The sequence below is a fragment of the Somniosus microcephalus genome, chromosome 1 (genome assembly GCF_052327205.1).
Source record: "Somniosus microcephalus isolate GS21.2 chromosome 1, FLI_Smic_1.0, whole genome shotgun sequence".
NCBI classification, from domain to species: domain Eukaryota; kingdom Metazoa; phylum Chordata; class Chondrichthyes; order Squaliformes; family Somniosidae; genus Somniosus; species Somniosus microcephalus.
Genome location: NC_140987.1, coordinates 65,423,088 through 65,444,792, shown reverse-complemented (window position 1 = coordinate 65,444,792; position 21,705 = coordinate 65,423,088). Strand labels below are relative to the sequence as shown.

The 21,705-nt window shown below is 47.5% G+C and overlaps 1 protein-coding gene across 1 annotated transcript in view; it reads left to right on the top strand.

Annotated features, from left to right (window-relative positions):
• The first annotated feature begins 1,148 nt into the window (after positions 1-1,148).
• The window catches only part of LOC147124145 (A disintegrin and metalloproteinase with thrombospondin motifs 3-like), a 463,277-nt gene continuing 442,720 nt past the window's right edge, over positions 1,149-21,705 (top strand). Inside the window, exon 1 of the mRNA XM_085982801.1 lies at positions 1,149-1,303. Coding sequence (XP_085838927.1) covers positions 1,150-1,303 — 154 coding nt within the window. The 5' untranslated portion in view covers position 1,149. The remainder of the gene's footprint in view (positions 1,304-21,705) is intronic.

Genomic DNA, 21,705 nt, shown 5'->3' with positions numbered 1-21,705 from the left:
TTCGGCCCACCCTGCCTGTGCCGGCTCTTTGGTAGAGCTCTCCGATTAGTCCCACTCCCCTGCTCTTTCCCCATAGCCCTGCAAATCTTTCCTTTTCAAGTCTATATCTAATTCATTTTTGAAAGCTACTATTGAATCTGCTTCCACCATCCTTTCAGCCAGTGCCAGATTAAGACAAATAGCTGCGTAAAAAAAAAAAAAATTCTCCTTATCTCCCCTCTGGTTCTTTTGCCAGTTATCTTAAATCTGTGTCCTCTGGTTACCGACCACATGCCAGGGGAAACAGTTTCTCCTTATTTACTCTATCAAAACCCCTCATAATTAGAGATACCAACCCATATATGTTGAAATTAACGCCTCCACTAAAAGAGTTGAGAGAGCAAGTTCCGATGTGTTTTTAAGCTGGTATGGTTAATATCAGAGGTTACTCAAATTTCCCATTTTTAAATTGGTGAATAAACTCCTCCATAAAAAAAACAAAGACTTGTAAGTAAATATTTTTAAACCTAATTAAATTTGCAGCTATTTTGAGATGGAAGTGAATTTGCATTTGAAAGATAATAAGTGGGATGAGTAACAACAGAAGACACTGGAAAAACTCAGCAGGCCAGGCAACATCCGTGGAGAGAGAAATAGAGTCAACGTTTCAGGTCGAAACCCTTCTTCAGAACTGAGAAAAAAAGACAGGAAATGAAACAGATTAAAAGGCAATTTGGGGGCTGGGAAATGGGGGAGGGGATAAAAGAGACATTAAGAGATATTCAAGGCGAGACGAGATGGTAGTAGGACAGGTAAAGAAACAAACAATGGCTCTAGATGAAGTATGAAATGCGCTGGCAGAGTGAAAGACAGCTGCCATGTGGGGGAGAGAGGAAAAAAAAGGAAAAGGCACAAACCAAAAGTGTGGATAAAAAATATGAAAATATAATAGGGGCCGAGGTTATGATCTGAAATTGTTGAACTCGATATTGAGTCCGGAAGGCTGTAAAGTGCCTAATCGGAAGATGAGGTGCTGTTCCTCGAGCTCAAGTGGGATGAGTACTTTGCTATACTCTGAATTTCTTTACCTTTCCCCGCATTAATATTTGACTTAGAAAACCTGTTTTGGACTTGTTTGTAACCCGGTTTTGACTTTCTCATCAGGCTGGCATGATCCGAACAGATCAGGAGGAATATTTTATTGAACCACTAGAAAAGGGCAAACAAGCCGAGGAAAAGGAGAAGGGTCGAATTCATGTGGTGTACCGCAGGTCAGCTGTCCAGCACTCAAATCCTGAAACCCGCACTGACTTTCACCAAACAGGTTCGTGTCTGATCTAATCCTTGGAATAGCATTTGTTCAATGTGCTTGTTCATCTGAAAACAATTAGTGGGCAGACAATGAGACCCAGAAAAGAGCTTTTTTTACTTATTTTACCAAAAGGAGGAGTCGGTGGCTTGAGGCAGTTAAAAAATAATTACAAAACATTTTTCTGCAGCATGGGGAGTGCATCTCACACCAACAACGTGGTAATAAAGGAATTTTTCCATTACATGTTTTTTTCCAATAAATACATAGCTAAACAAGTGTTTCCTTGTGCTGATAGAAAACCTCAAGTTTTATTATTGCCATGTGACTGAATTGTAAAATGTTTCTCAACTCAGAAGGCTGACATTCAGACCTCGTGGCAAAGTAACCTGTATAAAGATGAACTGCTCACTGCCTAGCGATGGGATGGGCAGTCATAGGATGTGTGTTCATGGCACGGGTACACATGGGTTGGACATATGGGATTGGCATTAATGGGATGTCTTTTCTTGGGATGAATGTTCCTGGGATGAGTGCTCACAGGATAGGAATTCAAGGGATGGGTGTCCACAGGAGGGATGTTCATTGAATCATTATTCATGGGAGGGCTACTCATGGACTTGGCGTTCATGGATGTGCACTTGTTGGATGGGCGTTATGGGTTGGGCACTTATAGGATGGTCGCTCGTGGGAGGGCTACTCATGGGTTGGGCACACATAGGATGGTCGCTCGTGGGAGGGCTATTCATGGGTTGGGCACTCATAGGATGGTCGCTCGTGGGAGGGCTGTTCATGGGTTGGGCACTCATAGGATGGGTGTTCATGCCTGCAGTTCATGACATAGTGCAATTTCTGATCTCAGTCATACTATCAGCCTGTATGTCAATTACAAGCCAAGAACTTGTCCATAAGAAGATGAAAAAAAATCTGTTATCCTGGGCTTACAAGTAGCTGTCTAAAGCGACATATTTGCTAGAGAGCTGTTCTCTTAGCTGGGGAAGCCTGTGATTTGAGGTGAATATAGTTGCAAAGAACAACAGTAAAATAGTGCAAAGATAAACAAGTGTTTTGATCAAGTTGCGTTGTGCCTATTTGTAGGCCTACTCTTGGTTGACTTGGCTTCAGTGCATTTACAATAGGACGCGACTGCTGCCAACAAAGTTGAGGCAGTTGTGCATGCGCAGTCTCAGTGTTTTATTGGTTATTTGCTTCGGAACTCACGGGGTCTGGGGAAAAAATTCCGGGAACACGGAGTGGGCCTTCGGGACTCACTGGATCTGCGGAAAAAATAGTGGGAATAAAGAGCGGGCCTTCGGGTCTCATGGAGTCTGGGGTAAAAATGCCGGGAACACGGAGCGAGCCTTCGGGTCGCACGGAAATAAATGCCAGGAATACGGAGCGGACCTTCAGTTCTCATGGGGCCTGGGGAAAAAATGCCGGGAACACAGAGTGAGCCTTCGGGTCTTGTTGTATCCGTGTGTTAATGGAGACACGGAATGCAGGAGTTGGTTTAACAGGTGTTTACTGAACAAAGTCTGGAGGTGAACTAAAAGATACAAGACACTATACAGGCTTATATACCCGAGTGGTCACTACCGGTATTACAGTACACAGGGGCTCTTAAAGGTACATACACTACAATTCCTCCCCTTTTAGATAATTAGTACATAACATTTTAAGTAATCATTAATTAACATGTTTACAAGAACAATAATCTACACATTTGCTGCAGTTAATCAATTATAAGTCAGTCTCTCTGGAGGCTTCCTGACTCGGTCCGGATAATGCCTTGGTGGTGTAGTAGTTTTCGGTGGTGTAGTAGGTTCTTTTGGCAAGGTCGATTCGGCTTGAATGCCAATGTCGGGTTCATCTGGTTCCAGTATCACCGGATCGGAGGTAGATACTATGGGTATCTCTGCTTCATCATTAGGCGTATAGAGTTGTGGTGTAGGTTGTCCCTTTTCAGATGACTCTATGATCTGGTCAGCATGGCGCCTTATTATGCTTTCTCCAATGTCCACGGTATACATCAGCGGTCCTAGTCATGTGCAAATAGTTCCAGGCTGCCATTTCTCGGTACGGTAGTCCCGGGCCAAAACTTGTTGACCTATGTGGAAGGTTCTAGTTGGCCTTTCATTCATGCCTTGAAATTGCCGGTTCTCTACGTCCCTTCTGATGTTTGGCTTGATCAAATCCAGCCGGCATCTTAGTCTTCTATTGAAAAACATCATGGCGGGAGTTTGGTTTGTAACCACATGTGTTGCATTCCTGTACGCAAACAAGAAGTTATCTACCTTATGTTGTAGATTTATGTCTTCATTACCCATGGCCTTTATGGCCTTCTTGAAGGTCTGGACAAACCTTTCAGCTAATCCATTGGTGGCGGGATGGTATGGGGCAGACGTGCAGTGCTTAACCCCATTGTTTTTTAAGAACTTCCTGAATTCTTCGGACACAAATTGCGGTCCATTATCAGAACAGATCTGTTCAGGCAGCCCATTCCTGGCAAATATGGTCCTTAATACTGTGATGGTTTTTTCCGTGGTGGTGGAGGACATCTTTATTACATCCGGCCACTTGGAGTGTGCATCAACCGCGATTAAGAACATTGAGTCCATAAATGGACCAGCAAAGTCGATATGTACCCTTTGCCATGGAGATGAGGGCCACTCCCATGGATGTAGAGGGGCTTGTGGTGGGGCGTTTTGGACCTTCTGGCATCCTAGACAGCTCTTGGTCATTTCTTCGATGTCTCCATCGATACCTGGCCACCACACAAACGCTCTGGCTAGGTTCTTCATTTTCGCTCCACCCAGATGCCCCTCGTGAAGCTCCTTTAGCACTTTATCCTGGAGTTTGGGTGGAATCACCACTCTGGATCCACACATCAAGGTTCCTTGGCACACTGACAGCTGTTCTCTTCTTTGCGAGAATGCTGGCAACAGTGGTTCGCCATGTGCTGGCCATCCCTTCACCGTTAAATCGTAGACTCGTGAGAGAGTCGGGTCATTTCTCGTTTCCTTTTCAATGGTAGAATTTGTTACTGGTAGACATTCCACTATGGTTGAGTGGAACATCTCCACTGGGTCCACTGTAGGTGCCTCTTCTACCGTTGGCAACGGTAGGCGTGATAAACCGTCAGCATTCCCATGCTGTTTTGATCCTTTGTATTCTATGTCATATTGGTGTGCCCCTAGGAAAAGGGACCACCTCTGTAGCCTTTGCGCTGTCATAATGGGAACGCCCTTTTTAGGGTTGAATATGGAGACGAGGGGTTGATGGTCAGTCAACAAGGTAAATTTTTGTCCGTGTAGGTAATGGTTGAATTTCTTCACTCCCCATACCAGGCTGAGTGCTTCCCTGTCGATCTGGGCATAGTTACGCTCAGCTGAGTTCAATGAGCATGACGCAAAAGCTATCGGCCGCTCCGAGCCATCAGGGAATCTATGCGATAATACCGCTCCTACGCCGTAAGGGGATGCATCGCACGCCAGTCTGATTGGCAGTGATGGGTTGTAATGAGCCAACACTTCCTTGGACGTGATCAAGCCTTTGCATTTATGGAAGGCACGTTTACAGTCTTCGCTCCATTTCCAAATTACTCCCGTTTGTAGCAGTGCGTTAAGAGGGTGCAGAACAGTTGACAAGTTCGGTAAAAATTTATGATAGTAATTTATCAATCCCAGGAACGACCTTAATTGTGAGACATTTTCAGGTGCTGGGGCTTTTATGACTGCTTCAATTTTTTCAGGTGACTTATGCAACCCTTCTTCGTTAATTATATGGCCACAATATGATATTTGTTTCTGGAAAAATTCGCACTTGGGGCGATTTGCTCGTAGGCCCCGTTCTCTCAGCCTAGTGAGCACCTGCTCCAAATTGGCAAGGTGCTCGTTGTCGTTTTCTCCTGTTACAAGGATGTCGTCTAGGTAGCATTGCGTCCCCGGAATCCCTTGCAGGACTTGCTCCATAGCTCTTTGCCAGATAGCTGGAGCTGATGCTACTCCGAAAACCAGTCGATTGTACTGGTACAGGCCTTTGTGTGTGTTTATCGTGAGATACTTTTTAGAGGCCTCCTCAACCTCCATCTGTAGATATGCCTGTGCCAAGTCAATTTTTTTGAAACGTTTCCCTCCGGATAGTGAGGCGAAAGTATCTTCTATCCTCGGAAGAGGATACTGAACCGTGTGAAGGACCGGGTTTACAGTCACCTTGAAGTCTCCACAGATGCGAATTTTTCTCTGTTCTTCAGATTTATCATTATTCAACGTATTCTTCATGACCGGGGTGATGGGTGTTGCCCACTCGCTCCAATCTACCTTGGATAATATGCCTGCCTTTTCCAAATTCTCCAGCTCTGCCTCGACGGCTGGATGAATTGCGTATGCCTTAAAAAACTTGGGAATTGCTGCATCTTCCACTTTTATTGAGGCGGTGACGCCTTTCAAGGTTCCTAGTTCCTGTTGAAACACTTCTTTGGCGCTGGCCAAGATGTCTTTTAATCGTTCAGGTATGACATCATCATCATTTTTTTTCTTACTGGTCACCGTCAGTGCCTGAATGGAGTGCCAGTCTAAACGTATCTTCCTGATCCATTCACGTCCCAACAGCGGTGGACCACCATCTTGCAGAACGTATAAATACTACTTCTGTATTTCCTTGCCGTTGTATACAACAGGCACCCTTATTTTCCCTCTGGGGTATACTTTCTGCCCCGCATATGTCTTCAAGATAATGGATGTGTCTTTCAAAGGTATATGCGGAAATAGCCGCTCGTAATCCCGTCGACTTATGACGGTCAGAGCTGATCCTGTATCTAGCTCCATTTTAACTGGGGACCCCGCTATCGTGAGGGTAACCCAAATGGTCTGGTAATCTTCTTTGGCAATTACATTATGTAATTTGAGACAGCTTAGTCTCTTGTTTCCGGAGTCGCTATCGCTCTTCTGGTCTTCGGAGCTACTGTCCGTCATCATTTGTACCTTTCTGTACTTTTCCTTATTGATTTTTTTTCTGTCAGTGGATTTTTTGTTTCCAGATCGGCATACACGTGCAATGTGTCCCATCTTTCCGCATTGCCTGCATGCTTTGTCCTTGAACCAGCAGTCCCTCTGGTCATGGGTGGATCTGCTGCAGCGATAACATCTCTCGAAACCCCGTGTCATTTCATGGGTGCCGAAGTCCTGTGGCTTTTGCTGTATCTCTGCAGCTCCTCTTGCTGCTGCTTCGTATGATACAGCCACACTGAAAGCCTTGTCCAGTGTCAAATCTTTCTCAGAACGTAGCCTTTTCTGTGTTCCTTCACTTAGGAGACCGCAGACGAATTTGTCTCGTAGAGAATCTGCCAGTCCTGCCCCGAATTGGCAGTGCTTTGACAGCTTTCTTAATTCGGTGAGGTAATCAGCGTTACTTCCATTCTTGTGCTGATTCCTCCTGAAGAATTTGAATCGTTCCGCTATCAGCAGTGGTGTTGGGTTTAAGTGCTCCTGTAGGGTATCAACAATCTCCTTAAAATTCTTATCCATCGGTTTGGCTGGAGTGATTAAGTTTCGTAACAGCCCGTATGTCCTTGCGCCCATCAGATTTAGAAGTACCGATGCCTTTTTATCATCCTCTACTTCATTCGCTGTGCAATATACCTCCACTCTGTCCACATATGTGGTCCAATCCTCTATATCACTATCGAAAGCAGTAATATTGCCAGTCTTAGGCATCCTGAAAATCAAAAATGGCGCCTCCCGCGCTTTCCTTTCTTCCCTGCCGAGACAAAATGGCGCCTCCCGCGCTTTCCCGCCGCTGCTGCTGCTGACAACGCTGTTCTCCATGGTTTTTATTTACACAGATATTTTTAATAGTTGGAGACTCGTTCCCGCCGGACTCTCTGGGACTTTTCCCTCCCTCTGCTTGGTCCGAACACCGACCTGCTTTGCAGCGCCGGCCGTCTCCCGAGTGCTCCACCCTCCATCTCTGTTTGCCTCCGCCTTCCGACTCGCTGCTCGGCCCCGCTGCAGAGCCACCCGATCGAGCCCCAGCCCGCCGCCCAGGAAGGATTAGTGCAGTACCTGCCACCAGCCCGGCTAGCTGGTGAAACCACAGTTTTTTTGTTTTTTTTCTTTTTTTTTCTTCGACCTTCGTCTGAGGAATCGATCTCCTTGAGGTGCTGCCGAATTGTAGGTAAGTCCGTTTCCAATTCGTCGCCACTGTTGTATCCATGTGTTAATGGAGACACGAAATGCAGGAGTTGGTTTAACAGGTGTTTACTGAACAAAGTCTGGAGGTGAACTAAAAGATACAAGACACTATACAGGCTTATATACCCGAGTGGTCACTACCGGTATTACAGTACACAGGGGCTCTTAAAGGTACATACACTACAGGTCTCACGGAAAAATTGCCAGGAACACGGAGCGGGCCTTCGTGTCTCACGGGGTCTGGGGAAAAAAATGCCGGGAACACGGAGCGGGTCTTCGGGTCTCACGGGGCCTGGGGAAAAAATGCCGGGAACACGGAGCAGGCCTTCGGGTCTCACGGAAAAAGTGCCGGGAACACGGAGCGGGTCTTCAGGTCTCACGGAAAAAGTGCCGGGAACATGGAGCAGGGATAAAATGCCGGGAACATGGAGCGGGCCTTCGGACTCTGTGGGGAAAAAAAGCAGAAACATCATCGACATCAGCTTCCAGATTAATGCGCAGAATGCTTCTACGTAGCTTCCGGTTCATTGGCAGCAACTTCTGGTTCATTGGCAGCAGTAACTCCGTTTACAATATTACTCAGTGTGAAAGTGCTGAGACTGCCTCCGAGCAGCAGATCAGCATCATTTTGCAATCTTGTTTACATTGTGCAGCAGACATCGCGAGACTCTGGCTGCACAGAGCCTCATTCGGGTTTCATTCCCCAATTCTAGTAAGCAATGCATTTGGCCACTATGACCGTATGTTGGATATATTTTCAATCACTGAACTGCATGCTGCTGCTTTAACTTGTTAGATTTTGTGAAGAACCAGATTATGTTGATATTGGCAGCTCAGAAACATGGCTAACAGCAGAGCATGTTTCATGAGGATTGATCTACAAAGAGAGGTGCTTTGTTAAAAAGAAATTAAATTTCAACTATACAATGGGTGGGTATAGCAGCAGAAGGAACGATATAACAATTATAGAAAGGGGATAAGGAATGATACAACAGCTATAGAAAGATTTTGTATAAGGAATGATACAGCAGTTATCGAAAGGGTGGGAATAGCAGCAGGAGATAGGTTGAAACAATCTGGATAGGTTCAAGTAATGGTAAATGGTGGTGGGGGGAATTACTAATTATAACTGGTAACATAAGAACATAAGAATTAGTAGCAGGAGTCGGCCATACAACCCCTCGAGCCTGCTCCACCATTCAATAAGATCATGGCTGATCTACGACCTCAACTCCACTTTCCTGCCCTATCCCCATATCCCTTGATTCCCCATGAGTCCAAAAATCTATCTAACTCAACTTTGAATATACTCAACGACTGAGCATCGACAGCCCTTTGGGGCAGAGAATTCCAAAGATTCACACTCCTCTGAGTGAAGAAGTTCCTCCTCGTCTCAGTCTTAAAAGGCCGATCCCTTATCCTGAGACTATGCCCCCTAGTTCTGGACTCTCCAGCCAGGGGAAACAAGCTCGCAGCATCTATCCTGTCAATATCACACAGAATCACAGAATCACAGAAACCCCACAGTGCAGATAGAGGCCATTTCGGCCCATCGAGCCTGCACCGACACATATCCCACCCGATCCCCGTAACCCCTACCCCAACACATATCCCAGTAATCCCTCAGAATCTTATATTTTCAATGGGATCTCCTCTCATTCTTCTGAATTCCAAAGCGTATAGGCCGAATCTACTCAATCTCCCCTCATAGGACAACCTTCTCATCCCAGGGATTAGTCTAGTGAACCTTAGTTGAACCGCCTCTAAGGCAAGTATATCCTTCCTTAGATAAGGTGACCAAAACTGTGCACAGTACTCCAGGTGTGGTCTCACCAAAGCCCTGTACAATTGTAGCAAGACTTCCTTACTCTAGTACTCCAACCCCCTTGTAATAAAGGCTAACATGCCGTTTGCCTTCCTTATTGCTTGCTGTACCTACATGCTAACTCTCTGTGTTTCCTGTATGAGGACATCTAGATTTCTCTGAACATCAACATTTAATAGCTTCTCTTTTTTGCAGTTCGTTTTTCCAGTTCTGATGAAAGGTCATTGACGTGAAACGTTAACTCTGTTTCTCTCTTCACAGATGCTGCTTGACCTGCTGAGTATTTCCAGCATTTTCTCTTTTTATTTCAGATTTCCAGCATCTGCAGTATTTTCTTTTTGTGTTCTTTTAATAGTTTCTCACCATTTAAAAAATATTCTGTTTTTCTATTCTTCCTACCAAAGTGAATAATCTCACATTTCCCCACATTATACTCCATCTGCCACCTTACTGCCCACTCACTTAACCTTTGCAGGCTCTTTGTGTTCTCCTCACAGCTTACTTTCCCACCTAGCTTCATATCATCAGCAAACTTGGATACATTACACTCTGTCCCTTCATCTAAGTCATTAATATAGATTGTAAATAGCTGAGGCTCGAGCACTGATCCTTGCGGCACCCTGCTAGTTACAGCCTGCCAATCTGAAAATGACCCGTTTATCCCAACTCTCTGCTTTCTGTCCATTAACCAACCCTCTATCCATGCTAATACATTACTGAAACAACCTTTTATGTGGCACCTTATTGAATGCTTTTTGGAAATCCAAATCCACTCCATCCACTGGTTCCCCCTTATCTACCCTGCTAGTTACATCCTCAAAAAACTCGAATAAATTTGTCAAACATGATTTCCCTTTCATAAAACCACATTGACTCTGCCTAATCATATTATGATTTTCTAAGTGCCCTGTTACCACTTCCTTAATAATGGATTCCAGCATTTTCCCAATGACTGATGTCAGGCTAACTGGCCGGTAGTTCCCTGTTTCCTCTCTTCCACCTTTCTTGAATAGTGGGGTTACATTAGCTACCTTCCAATCCATTGGGACCTTTCCAGAATCTAGGGAATTTTAGAAGATCACAACCAATGCATCCACTATCTCTGCAGCCACCTCTTTTAGAACCCTAGGATGTAGTCCATCAGGTCCAGGGGATTTGTCGGCTTTTAGTCCCATTAGTTTCTCAAGTACTTTTTCTCTACTGATATTAATTACTTTAAATTCCTCACTCTCATTAGCTCCTTGGTTCTCCACCATTTTTGGTATACATTTTGGGCTGGATTTTGTGAATGGAGACAGGTTGGAGGCGGGACTGCTGCTTGTCATGTCAATGTCCCGCCTCCATCCTCGCCTGACCAACCAGAGGGATTTTCCCCTGATTGACCTTGTTAAGCCCGCCCTGCGGGCTCAGCAGGCTAATTAGGGAGGAAGTCACTGACAGTGCACGTCAATATCTGACATGCACATCAACGTCAGAGTGCCATCTGTCAAGACTTCTTGAAAGAAAAAATGTCAGCGTTTGACAGCTCTGTGAAGCTGTCAAACACTGACATTCTCTGTAGTTTGATGAGCCCTTGTGTTCAGGACTCATCAAACCTTTCAACTTTGTTGATTTCACATGGCTGTTGGTTCAGAGGATCCAACAGCCAGTCTGTGAAATTGACAAGGAGGATGTCGGCTCTCCCGATCCAGCGCAGCTAAAGGCTGTAGGAAGAAAACAAGGTAAGTGAACATTTTAAAAAACTTATCACTCACCTTGCATACTTACCACTCCACACTTGCACCTATTATTCTCCTCTACATCTTACTGCTAGGTGCCTTCGACCGCCGCAGACCTCCTTCACGTCTTCTCCAACCCGGCGGGGTTCTCTGAGGTTGGGAAAACCTTCACCTGTGAAGGTAAAATGACACTAACCCCTTTTTCTGCCTGTTAACTACCTGTTAACAGGCAGTTAAAAGGATTAAATGCCTTTCGTGCCTCCAGGAAACGGGACCCAAAGCTGCACATCTTCCCGCCTCCTGGCAAAAGGGCATGGAGGCGGGATGGGGTGGGTTTGCCATCTGCCCCCACTTCCTCCGAATTTACCAATTGTCCCGCCTCCATGCCCGCCTCCTCGGGGCTTGGAAAATCCAGCCCTTTGTGTATTCTACTGTGAAGACAGATACAAAATATTTATTTAAAGTCACTGCCATTTCCTTGTTCCCCAATATACGTTCTCCTGTCTCAGCGTCTAAGGGCCCAACACTTGCTTTTGCTACATTCTTCCTTTTTACACATTTGTAAAAGATGTTAGGGGGCAAAATTTGGTTGCTTTGCGCCTCCTGTTAGCGCCCTAAGAGGGCATTAATGAGGCACAAAGCAACTAGCGCCCAGGCGCGGCGCCTCTAACGCCTCCCGCAAAATTCAGTGGGAGGTTAGCGGCGGCAGTAACTGGTAGCGCACCGCGGTGCTGCGCCTCCGGCGATGACGTCATCATCATGCGCAGCGCCCCGCTCGCGCCCCAGCTGCGGACTTCGGTAGCGCCCCCTGACTTGCCGCCAGACGCTATGTCTAACAGGGTCAGGGGGGCAATAATTAAAGGGGAGGTGCCAGGCGGCCATTTTTGTTGCTGGCCGCCTGCCAGCACCTGCCCTCTTTGCCGCCCTCAGCCTCCTATGCAGCCTCCCTGCGGGGTGCCAGCCACACTCCGTCAGCCTGGCACTCCTCTTGAGTGCCGGGCTCTTTTGCTGGCACACCGATCCCTGGTGGCCCAGCTGGGCCCTGGGTCGTGCTGCGCAAGGCCCCTCCCCTTTAATAAAGGGAGGGAGACTTGCAGCGCTGCAGCACATAGCGCCGCGATATTAACTCGCAGCGCCCCAAGAGGGAGGGGGAGCGCTTCCAGGAGCACCCCGCCTCCCTCTTGGGGCACTACCAGTGAATTTCGGGCGCGGGGGCACTAACTTTTTCGGGGCGCTACTTTTAGCACCCCGGCGAAGTAAGTGACCCAAAGGGGGTGCGACTGAATTTTTGCCCCTTACAATCTGTTCTTATATTTCTTGCTAATTTACTCTCATATTCCATTTTCTCCCTTTTTATCACTTTTTTGGTATAGTTGAACAGGTGAATGGGAAGCTGTTTGGCAGAGAAGGAAGTTGTAGGACATTATTACTGTACTCAGCGTGGGTGATTTCAACATCAGTGAGGTTAAATGGGGAGGTCAGGGCCAATTTGAAGAGACTACAGACAAATTCACTGAGGCACTCAAGCAACATGTAAAGATGGTTACTGATTTTGGACAAGTGTTTTTTGTCAATATTAATTGGGAAAGCAGATTTATAAATGGATCAGAAGGAAAATTGTAAGGATTTAAAGCTATTATACAGGATGGAGAAAACAAAGTAATCTGGTTTTTTTTTAAATGATAACCACAGCAAGATCTGGAGCACAGGGGGCTAATAAGGAGATTAGAAAGAAAATACTTTAAAAGACACAAGGAAAAAATTGTGAGGATTGGGATTCATACAAAAGGCAAATGAGGATAAAGATAAATCCCAGAATTAGCAAGAGGGACAAAGGAATTTTTCAACTGTGTTATTAGAAAGAAGGTCAAAATACAGGTGGGTCTATTAAAGGATAAATTGGGTACAAATATTCCAGGTGATCAGCATAGAACAGATATATTGAATGGATTCTTCACATCAGGTTTCACAAAGGACAGTAGACAAATTCCAGTTATAGTAAATCCATTTCACATATGGGAGTTAATAAACAATATGCACAAATGAGATGGATTTAATATCCACACAGCTATCTCCACTCTACCTCTCTCAGCCTCCACTCCTCTCTATCTCACAGTATCCATTACACTCTGCCTCGTAGCTTTCAATTTCAAAAACCTGACTGATTGCCTGTGTTTCTGACTCTGTGTTTTATCTCCCTTCTGTGGATATAGAGCAGGATCAGAACTTTTCCAAAACAATTGGTGTGAGATAGGCTAACAAATTGCTCATTATTTACAGTCGATGGGGAAACAACATCAAAACTATCTCATTGGCATCTTAATTACCTCAGTCATCTTGGAGCACCTGTTTTTGAGTTGCATGAATACACTATGCTTTAAAGCACTACATAACAAATCTTGCATTTATATAGCACTTTCACGACCTCAGGATGTCCCAAAGTGCTTTACAGTCAATGAAGTACTTTTGAAGTGTAGTCACTGTTGTAATGTAGGAAGCGAGGCACAGCAAGGTCCCTCAAACAGTAATGACATAAATGACCAGATAATCTGTTTTAGGTGTTGGATGAGGGGTAACTGTTAGGCCAGGACACGGGCCAACTCCCCTGCTCTTCTTCAAATAGTGCTGTTGGATCTTTTACATCCACCTGAGAGGGCAGACAGGGCATCGATTGAAAGTCTCATCTGAAGTACAGCACCTCCGACAGTGCAGCACTCCCTCAATACTGCACAGAAGTGCCAGCCTAGATTATGTGATCTCTGGAGTGGGGCTTGAACCCACAACCTTCTAACTCAGAGACGGGAGTGCTACTCACTGAGACACGGCTGACACCTAATTAAAAGTACAGGAAACTTTTTTTTATCTGGCACCGACAGGACCGACGTGGTGCCGGTTCATCAAAAATTCCGGATAACCGAACGCTATAGTAAAAGATACGGAGAGCTGACAGCTCCGTATAAAGCAACAAACCCTGTTGCTTAGCAATAACTGCAGAACAATGGCCACAAGTTCCAAGCGTCTCTGTAGCTTAGCAACAGCTGCAGCCACACCCTTGCACAGCAACAGATGGAGGAACACAAGTAGAATATGAAGTAAAACCTACTCCTGAATTTTGCCGGTTAACCGAGCTTTCCGGTTATTTAGGTGCTGGTAAATCGAAAGTTTCCTGTAACTCTCTTTCCAAATCTTTTCAGTGGAAAAATGGTCAAACTAGCACGAAGCGTGACTGTTCTTTATTCACAGTCACTATATTCCATTGCGACTGTTGACGATGCTGTGCGGCAAAAATGGAGTCGTACCACCAGAAGCGGGTGCCTCTGTTGAACAAGTTGAACCCATTCTGTGTCTTACAGATCTAGATACCCGGCTGGTGGGGTAACTTAAAAACTGCTGCTTTGACATGCAACAACTGCAGAATGAATAAGGAAGGTGCACTGTTCTATTTTGTCTCCAGCTGAGAGGTGAAAGCAGGATAGTGTGTGTGCTGGAAGACCACCCACATCACTGTCTGCTCGACTGCTCTAATTGCATCTGTGTTCTAAACCTCTCAAATTACAGGCTTTTTTGTGGTCCTTTGTCCCTCTGATAGATTCCCAGCAATGGTATGACTTGTACCATGGAACTCTTGCAGGGTAGCATGTGTTACAAACCTGTCTATAATATATTGGTGGGCGTGTAAAGGAAAACCTCTTAGTAAGTGACCCCCTTTCTGAAAACTCTGTGACCTGAAGGGATTGTTCCCCGTCTCCAGTATTCTATTTTGCGGCAGGAACTTTGCAAGAAAACAGTAATGCTGTCCGGAAATTTTACGTAAAATAATTTTGCTTGTTGGCGTAATTCCAATAAACAATTACAGAGCAGCCAGAAATCCATGTCACATGTTGCTGAAGGAAGGAGCATTTCTTTTACTGCATATGCAGCTTAACTGCAGTGAAAGAGTGCTTCACATTTTAAAGAGTTTGAAATGAGGGTAGAATTTGTAACACTTCAGAGGTTTGTTTTAGCAGTGCAATATTTTTAGCACATTTTGAATAAGATGTTGCTTTCACTAGCCCAGATGTTAAATTGGGGTGAGTTCAGGGCGGACAAGGTGCGGGGAGCACAGGAAAACCCCACAGAGGCTCAGGCCATGTTAACTGATGGGCCTCATTTGAATTGCTCTGGAACTGTCTCCCACCCAAAACCGTGAGAACGACGTCAAGGCCAGCAGGCGGGAGCTGGATTTGGAGCAGGGGGCCCAAGGGAACAGTTCGTAACATAAATTTGAATGGCAGGGAAAGATGGGGTGGGGGGGGTGGGGTTGATTTTCAAACAGATGGCGGTGCTGGGAGGGAGAGAGAAGGTCAAGGCTGGGGAGGCCTAAAGATTCCTTGCGGGTTCCTGGAGGACCATTCCTGCTCCTCCTAGCCCACAAGGAATCCTCACTGAAATTTTAAAAGCAATACTTACCTTGGACTCTTCTGGCCAGCCTGCTGCCTCCCACCAGGTATCGCTGGCGGCTTTGACACTATGCGGGCCTCATGATTTTTCTAGTTAAAATCTTGCTTTGGCACTGATGACATCATTTCGCCACGCCTTTTGAATGTTAAGGAGGCCTCCGCCTGCCAGGGACTAGATGCCGTCCCAAACAATTTTCTTGCCGAGTTAAAATGGCGATGGGCAGGAACATAGTTGTGCTGCCTCCTTAATGTAGCATTGTTTCCACAAATGAGTGACTTACTAGGCCACTCAGAGGGCATTAAGAGTCCAAAGTGAGTATTGACACTACTGTGTCAATCACTGAGTTGGTAGGGTGGGACTTGCAGCAGGACTTACAGAGAACAGGCTATTTTACAGCCAACAGAGTCTACTTACTCAGCAAGCAGCAAACGGAATCTATTTAAACAGTGCACAACAGCAATCCCTATTTACTCAACAAACAGAGTCTATTTAAAAAGAATCTCTATGAACTACAGCAAATAGTACTCATGACCAAAACTAAAGTAACTTCCCCTGATAAAAGCAGGGTTACTTCTCCAGCCAAATGCAGTATGTGGAGGATAGTTACGTAATACAAGTTATGTACATAAAATCATTCCCAGCCACTTACAGCAGTGCAGTCACCAGGCGTGATTGACGGAGGGAATTACCCAATCATCTTCATTCTGACCGGGAATAGTGGTGTCACTATATGCAGCCTACAATAATCAGCAGAATAATAAGCAGATGGAGCAGAGTTCATCTGCTGAATGATACAATAATCAGATATAGACTCTGGGTATAGCAGGATTGATGGGCCGAATGACCTTTACTAGCTGTGGATTTTCTTAAGCTCTTAACATAGTTGCTTCATATAATTAAATTGTTCGACAGTATAACAATGACCTCAGGATTTCTTCAGGGCTGTTGGCACAAATGGATTACCTCATAAATTCAGAAACTGTTGCAACAACATGAAGGTTTCTGATTTGTTTTGTTAACACACATGGAAATACTCTTTGTATGCTCACAGTATGGTAATACAGTGGTTATGGGACTGGCCCAGAAACCAGAGGTTGTGAATTCAGATCCCGCCGTGAAAACAACACTTGTGGACTGGCATTTGGAAAAATGATAAGAAAGCTGCAGGATTGTTGCACACACCCAACCGGTTCACGAATGTGCTTCAGGGAAGGAACCTGCCACTCCAACTCGCTCTGATCTATGTATGACTCGACATAGTCGACCCTTGGATCATTCAGATCATCAATCTTGCCCCACCCAGTGTCCATGATGGATTATGGTATATTTCAGCCCATCTGTTGCATTCCATCCAATGTCCCTGTCAGATGATTGCATAATTCAGCCCATCAGTCCTGTTTCTTCGGTGACTTTTTTGTATTTTTGTTTCCTGTTTTTCCACTCTTCACGTTTGCCTTGTGCATCAATAATCCCTTCTTGGTTGGAGGTTGGAAGAGGGAGGACAGGCAGGATATTGTTGGTACACACTGTTAGTATCATGTTCTCACAGGTTGTAGAATAGCACAAAATGCAACTTCAAGCTCTGTTTACTCAGCTTCACCATTGTGCCTTAAATCCAGTCTTGGAAGTGTGATGAAATATGTCATTCATCAGACTCTGTAGTTAACTACATATATTGTATTGCCTGCTCCGGTGTTTTACCTTGTATTGTGTATAGTGCACCGCCCCCTTTGTGTGTCGGCTCCGCCCATACCTGGCCCTATTTAAGACAAGCCCAGGCTTGTCTTGCAGCAGAACAGCAGCATGCTAGGTGAAGCTAGGTGAAGACACAGGCATCTTTTCTTTGCTAATAAAAGCCTTGTTTTATTCAGCTAACTTTGAGTCTTGAAGTTATTGAGGCCCATCAATTTTATTAGCAAACTTTTAACGATGGATCAACTTTTGAAACCGGAACGCTTGGATTTGGACCCACATGCTTCGGATGCATCGGCACGGTTTGGACACTGGTTCCAGTACTTGGAATTCTTTATGGCCAACTCCGAAGCCGTCACAGCCTCTAAAGCCACCGGAGATGTGAAACTCGGGATCCTGCAGAATCGGGTAAGCCACCGGGTTTTTCCACTCATCCAAGACGCCGCCACCTACCTGGATGCCTGCAACATTCTAAAGGCCCACTATCAGCGGCCTACCAACGAGGTGTACGCCAGGCACCTGCTTGCTACCTGCACACAGCGACCCGGAGAGTCGCTAGAGGATTTTCTAGTCACCCTAAAAGTGCTTGGCAAAGACTGCAAATGCAAAGACGTGAAAGCCACGGTATACACAGACGAGCTTATTCGGGATGCCTTTATCGCAGGCCTTAGCTCTAATTACATCCGGCAGAGACTGCTAGAGAAAACGGGCCTAGATCTGACACAGGCTGTGGACACAGCGCGATCGCTGGATGTGACTCAGAAGAACTCTGACTCCTACTCGTCAGGCCGCGCGGCCCACGCCGCCTCTGCTTCCCCGCCCGGTAGCCCAACACCGTCGGGGCCCTGCTCTCCCCCCAGAAGCCCTACGACCGCCGCGACGCATCGGGGCCCCAAATGCTACTTCTGCGGGCAGCCGAAGCACACCAGGAACCTGTGCCCGGCGAAAGGCACCACCTGCTGTAAGTGCGGTAAGAAGGGGCACTTTGGGAAGGTGTGCAGAGGGAACCCCGCAGGCAAAACCGCCACCGCCGCGTGCGCGCCGTGGGAGCGGCCATCTTGGACGCCATCTTGTCCGACCTCGTGGGGTCCGCCATCTCGCGAGCAGACATCGTGGACGCCATCTTACCCGGCCTCGTGTGGCCCACCATCTTGTCCCGATCAGGGCCCTACAGTGGCGTCGATCACAGTGGACCAGTCCAGACCGCACCCACTATCCAAATCGATGGTGGACATCGAGGTAAATGGGTGCAAGGTTAAATGCTTAATTGACAGCGGGAGCACGGAGAGCTTCATTCACCCTGATCTGGTACAACGACTCTCTCTAACTATAGTCCCTACTCAGAGCACGATCTCTATGGCCGACAAAACCCAGATATCGACTATTGCGGGTTACTGCGCGGTACGATTGTCCATTAAAGGCACTGTATATAATAATTTTAAACTGTTAGTTATGAAGGATTTATGTGTGAGCGTGATCTTGGGCCTGGATTTTCAGTGCCACCACCAAAGCATCACGCTCAATTTCGGTGGGACCCAGCCACCCCTCACAGTGTGCGGCCTGCCTACCCTGAAGGTAAAGCCGCCTTCGCTATTCGCGAACCTTACCCCTAACTGCCGGCCAATAGCGACCAAAAGCAGGAGGTACAGCTGGGAGGACAGGCGGTTTACCGCGACCGAGGTAGACAGGCTCCTGAGGGAGCGCATTATTGAACGCAGCAACAGCCCGTGGTGCGCCCAAGTGGTGGTGGTGAGGGGTAGCGAGAAGAAGCGGATGGTGATTGACTATAGTCAAACAGTCAACATCTATACCCAACTAGACGCCTACCCGCTACCCCGCATATCCGAGATGGTGAACCAAATCGCCCAATACCGGGTGTTCTCCACCATCGACCTCAAGTCAGCGTACCACCAGCTCCCTATCAGACCAGAGGACTGTTCGTACACCGCCTTCGAGGCAAACGGACGCCTCTACCAGTTCCTCAGAGTCCCCTTTGGGGTGACGAATGGGGTCTCGGTCTTTCAGAGGGAGATGGACCACATGGTCGATGACCACCACTTGCAGGCAACCTTCCCCTATCTCGACAACGTCACCATCTGCGGCCACAACCAACAGGACCACGACTCAAACCTCGCGAGGTTTCTGAAAACCGCACAAAAACTCAACCTCACCTACAACGAGGACAAGTGCGTTTTCAACACCACGCGCCTCTGCATACTAGGCAGCGTGGTGGAGAATGGGGAAATCGGACCAGACCCCGACCGATTGCGCCCCCTACGGGAGCTGCCCCTGCCCAACACTCCCAAAGCCCTGAAACGGTGCCTGGGGTTATTCTCGTATTATGCCCAATGGGTCCCCAACTACTCCGATAAAGCCCACCCCCTCTTGAAAGCATCCTCTTTCCCGCTCTCTGCTGAGGCCCATGCTGCCTTCAAAAGCATTAAGCAGGATATTGAGCGGGCCACGCTACAGGCAGTGGACGAGATCACTCCCTTTCAAGTGGAAAGTGATGCGTCTGACTTTGCCTTGGCGGCCACCCTCAACCAGGCGGGGCGGCCCGTAGCTTTCTTCTCGAGGACCCTCCAGGGGCCCGAGATCAGACACTCCTCCGTGGAAAAGGAGGCCCAAGCCATCGTGGAGGCAGTGCGCCACTGGCGGCACTACCTAGACGGCAAACGCTTCACCCTACTTACCGACCAGCGGTCGGTAGCGTTTATGTTCAATAATAAACAGAGGGGGAAGATTAAAAATGATAAGATTCTTAGGTGGCGGATCGAGCTCTCCACCTTCGAGTACGACATCATATACCGGCCGGGGGCCCTTAACGAATCCCCCGATGCCCTCTCACGAGGGATGTGTGCCAATGCCACTGGGGATCGGCTACAGACCCTCCACAACGACCTCTGCCACCCAGGGGTCACACGGCTGTTCCACTTCATAAAGTCCCGCAACTTACCCTACTCGATTGAGGAAGTTCGGTCCCTGACCAGGAACTGCCGCACTTGCGCTGAGTGCAAGCCTCGGTTCTACCGCCCTGATAGAGCCCACCTAATCAAAGCTACACGGCCCTTCGAGCGGCTTAGCTTAGATTTCAAGGGCCCCCTCCCGTCCGTCGACCGAAATGTTTACTTCCTGAACATTGTGGACGAATACTCCCGTTTCCCATTCGCCTTCCCCTGCCCAGACATGACCAGCGCCACGGTCATTAAATGCCTCAACAGCCTGTTCTGCCTGTTCAGTATGCCAAGCTATATCCACACGGATAGGGGGGCGTCCTTCATGAGTGAAGAGCTACGCCAGTACATGCTGTCCAAGGGGATTGCCACGAGCCATACCACCAGCTACAACCCCCGGGGTAACGGTCAGGTGGAGCGAGAGAACGGGACAGTATGGAGGGCAGTCACCCTAACTCTAAGGACCAAGGGCCTCCCTATCTCCCGCTGGCAGGAAGTCCTCCCAGATGTGCTCCACTCAATACGGTCACTATTGTGTACCGCCACTAATGCCACGCCTCATGAGCTAATGTTTGTGTTTCCCCGGAAATCCACCTCAGGCGTATCCATACCGTCATGGCTCTCCACCCCAGGTCCGGTACTTTTGCGGAAGCATGTGAGGGGTCACAAGACGGACCCTCTCGTGGAGCCAGTGCACCTGCTCCACGCCAACCCACAATATGCGTATGTCCGGCACGCCGACGGACGGGAGGACACTGTGTCCATAAAAGACCTCGCCCCAGCCGGTAACAACAGCAACAACGACAACGACTACAACAACAACAACTATTACCCACCCACTCCACCCACTATTCTTTCATCACCCCCGGAAGAACACCAGCCAATGGTACCCCCACCACCTACTCCTTCAACAACCCTGGTGGCGCCCCCGGCAGAGACCCAGGAGACCACCCAGGACACCCAGCCGGCACCCGTGGCACCGCAACCGTTGCGTCGGTCACAGAGGACTATCACACCCCCGGACAGACTAAATCTGTAGAAGGGGTGAATGTGATGAAATCTGTCATTCATCAGACTCTGTAGTTAACTACATATATTGTATTGTCTGCTCCGGTGTTTTACCTTGTATTGTGTATAGTGCACCGCCCCCTTTGTGTGTTGGCTCCGCCCATACCTGGCCCTACTTAAGACAAGCCCAGGCTTGTCTTGCAGCAGAACAGCAGCATGCTAGGTGAAGCTAGGTGACGACACAGGCATCTTTTCTTTGCTAATAAAAGCCTTGTTTTATTCAGCTAACTTTGAGTCTTGAAGTTATTGAGGCCCATCAGGAAGAAACCTCCCTCCACCTCTACTGTACTGAACCCCCTCCACCAAACCCCCTCCACCTCTCCTCCACCAAACCCCCTCCGCCTCTCCTCCACCAAACCCCCTCCGCCTCTCCTCCACCAAACCCCCTCCGCCTCTCCTCCACCAAACCCCCTCCGCCTCTCCTCCACTGAACCCCCTCCGCCTCTCCTCCACTGAACCCCCTCCACCTCTCCTCCACCAAACCCCCTCCACGTCTCCTCCACTGAACCCCCTTCACCTCTCCTCCACC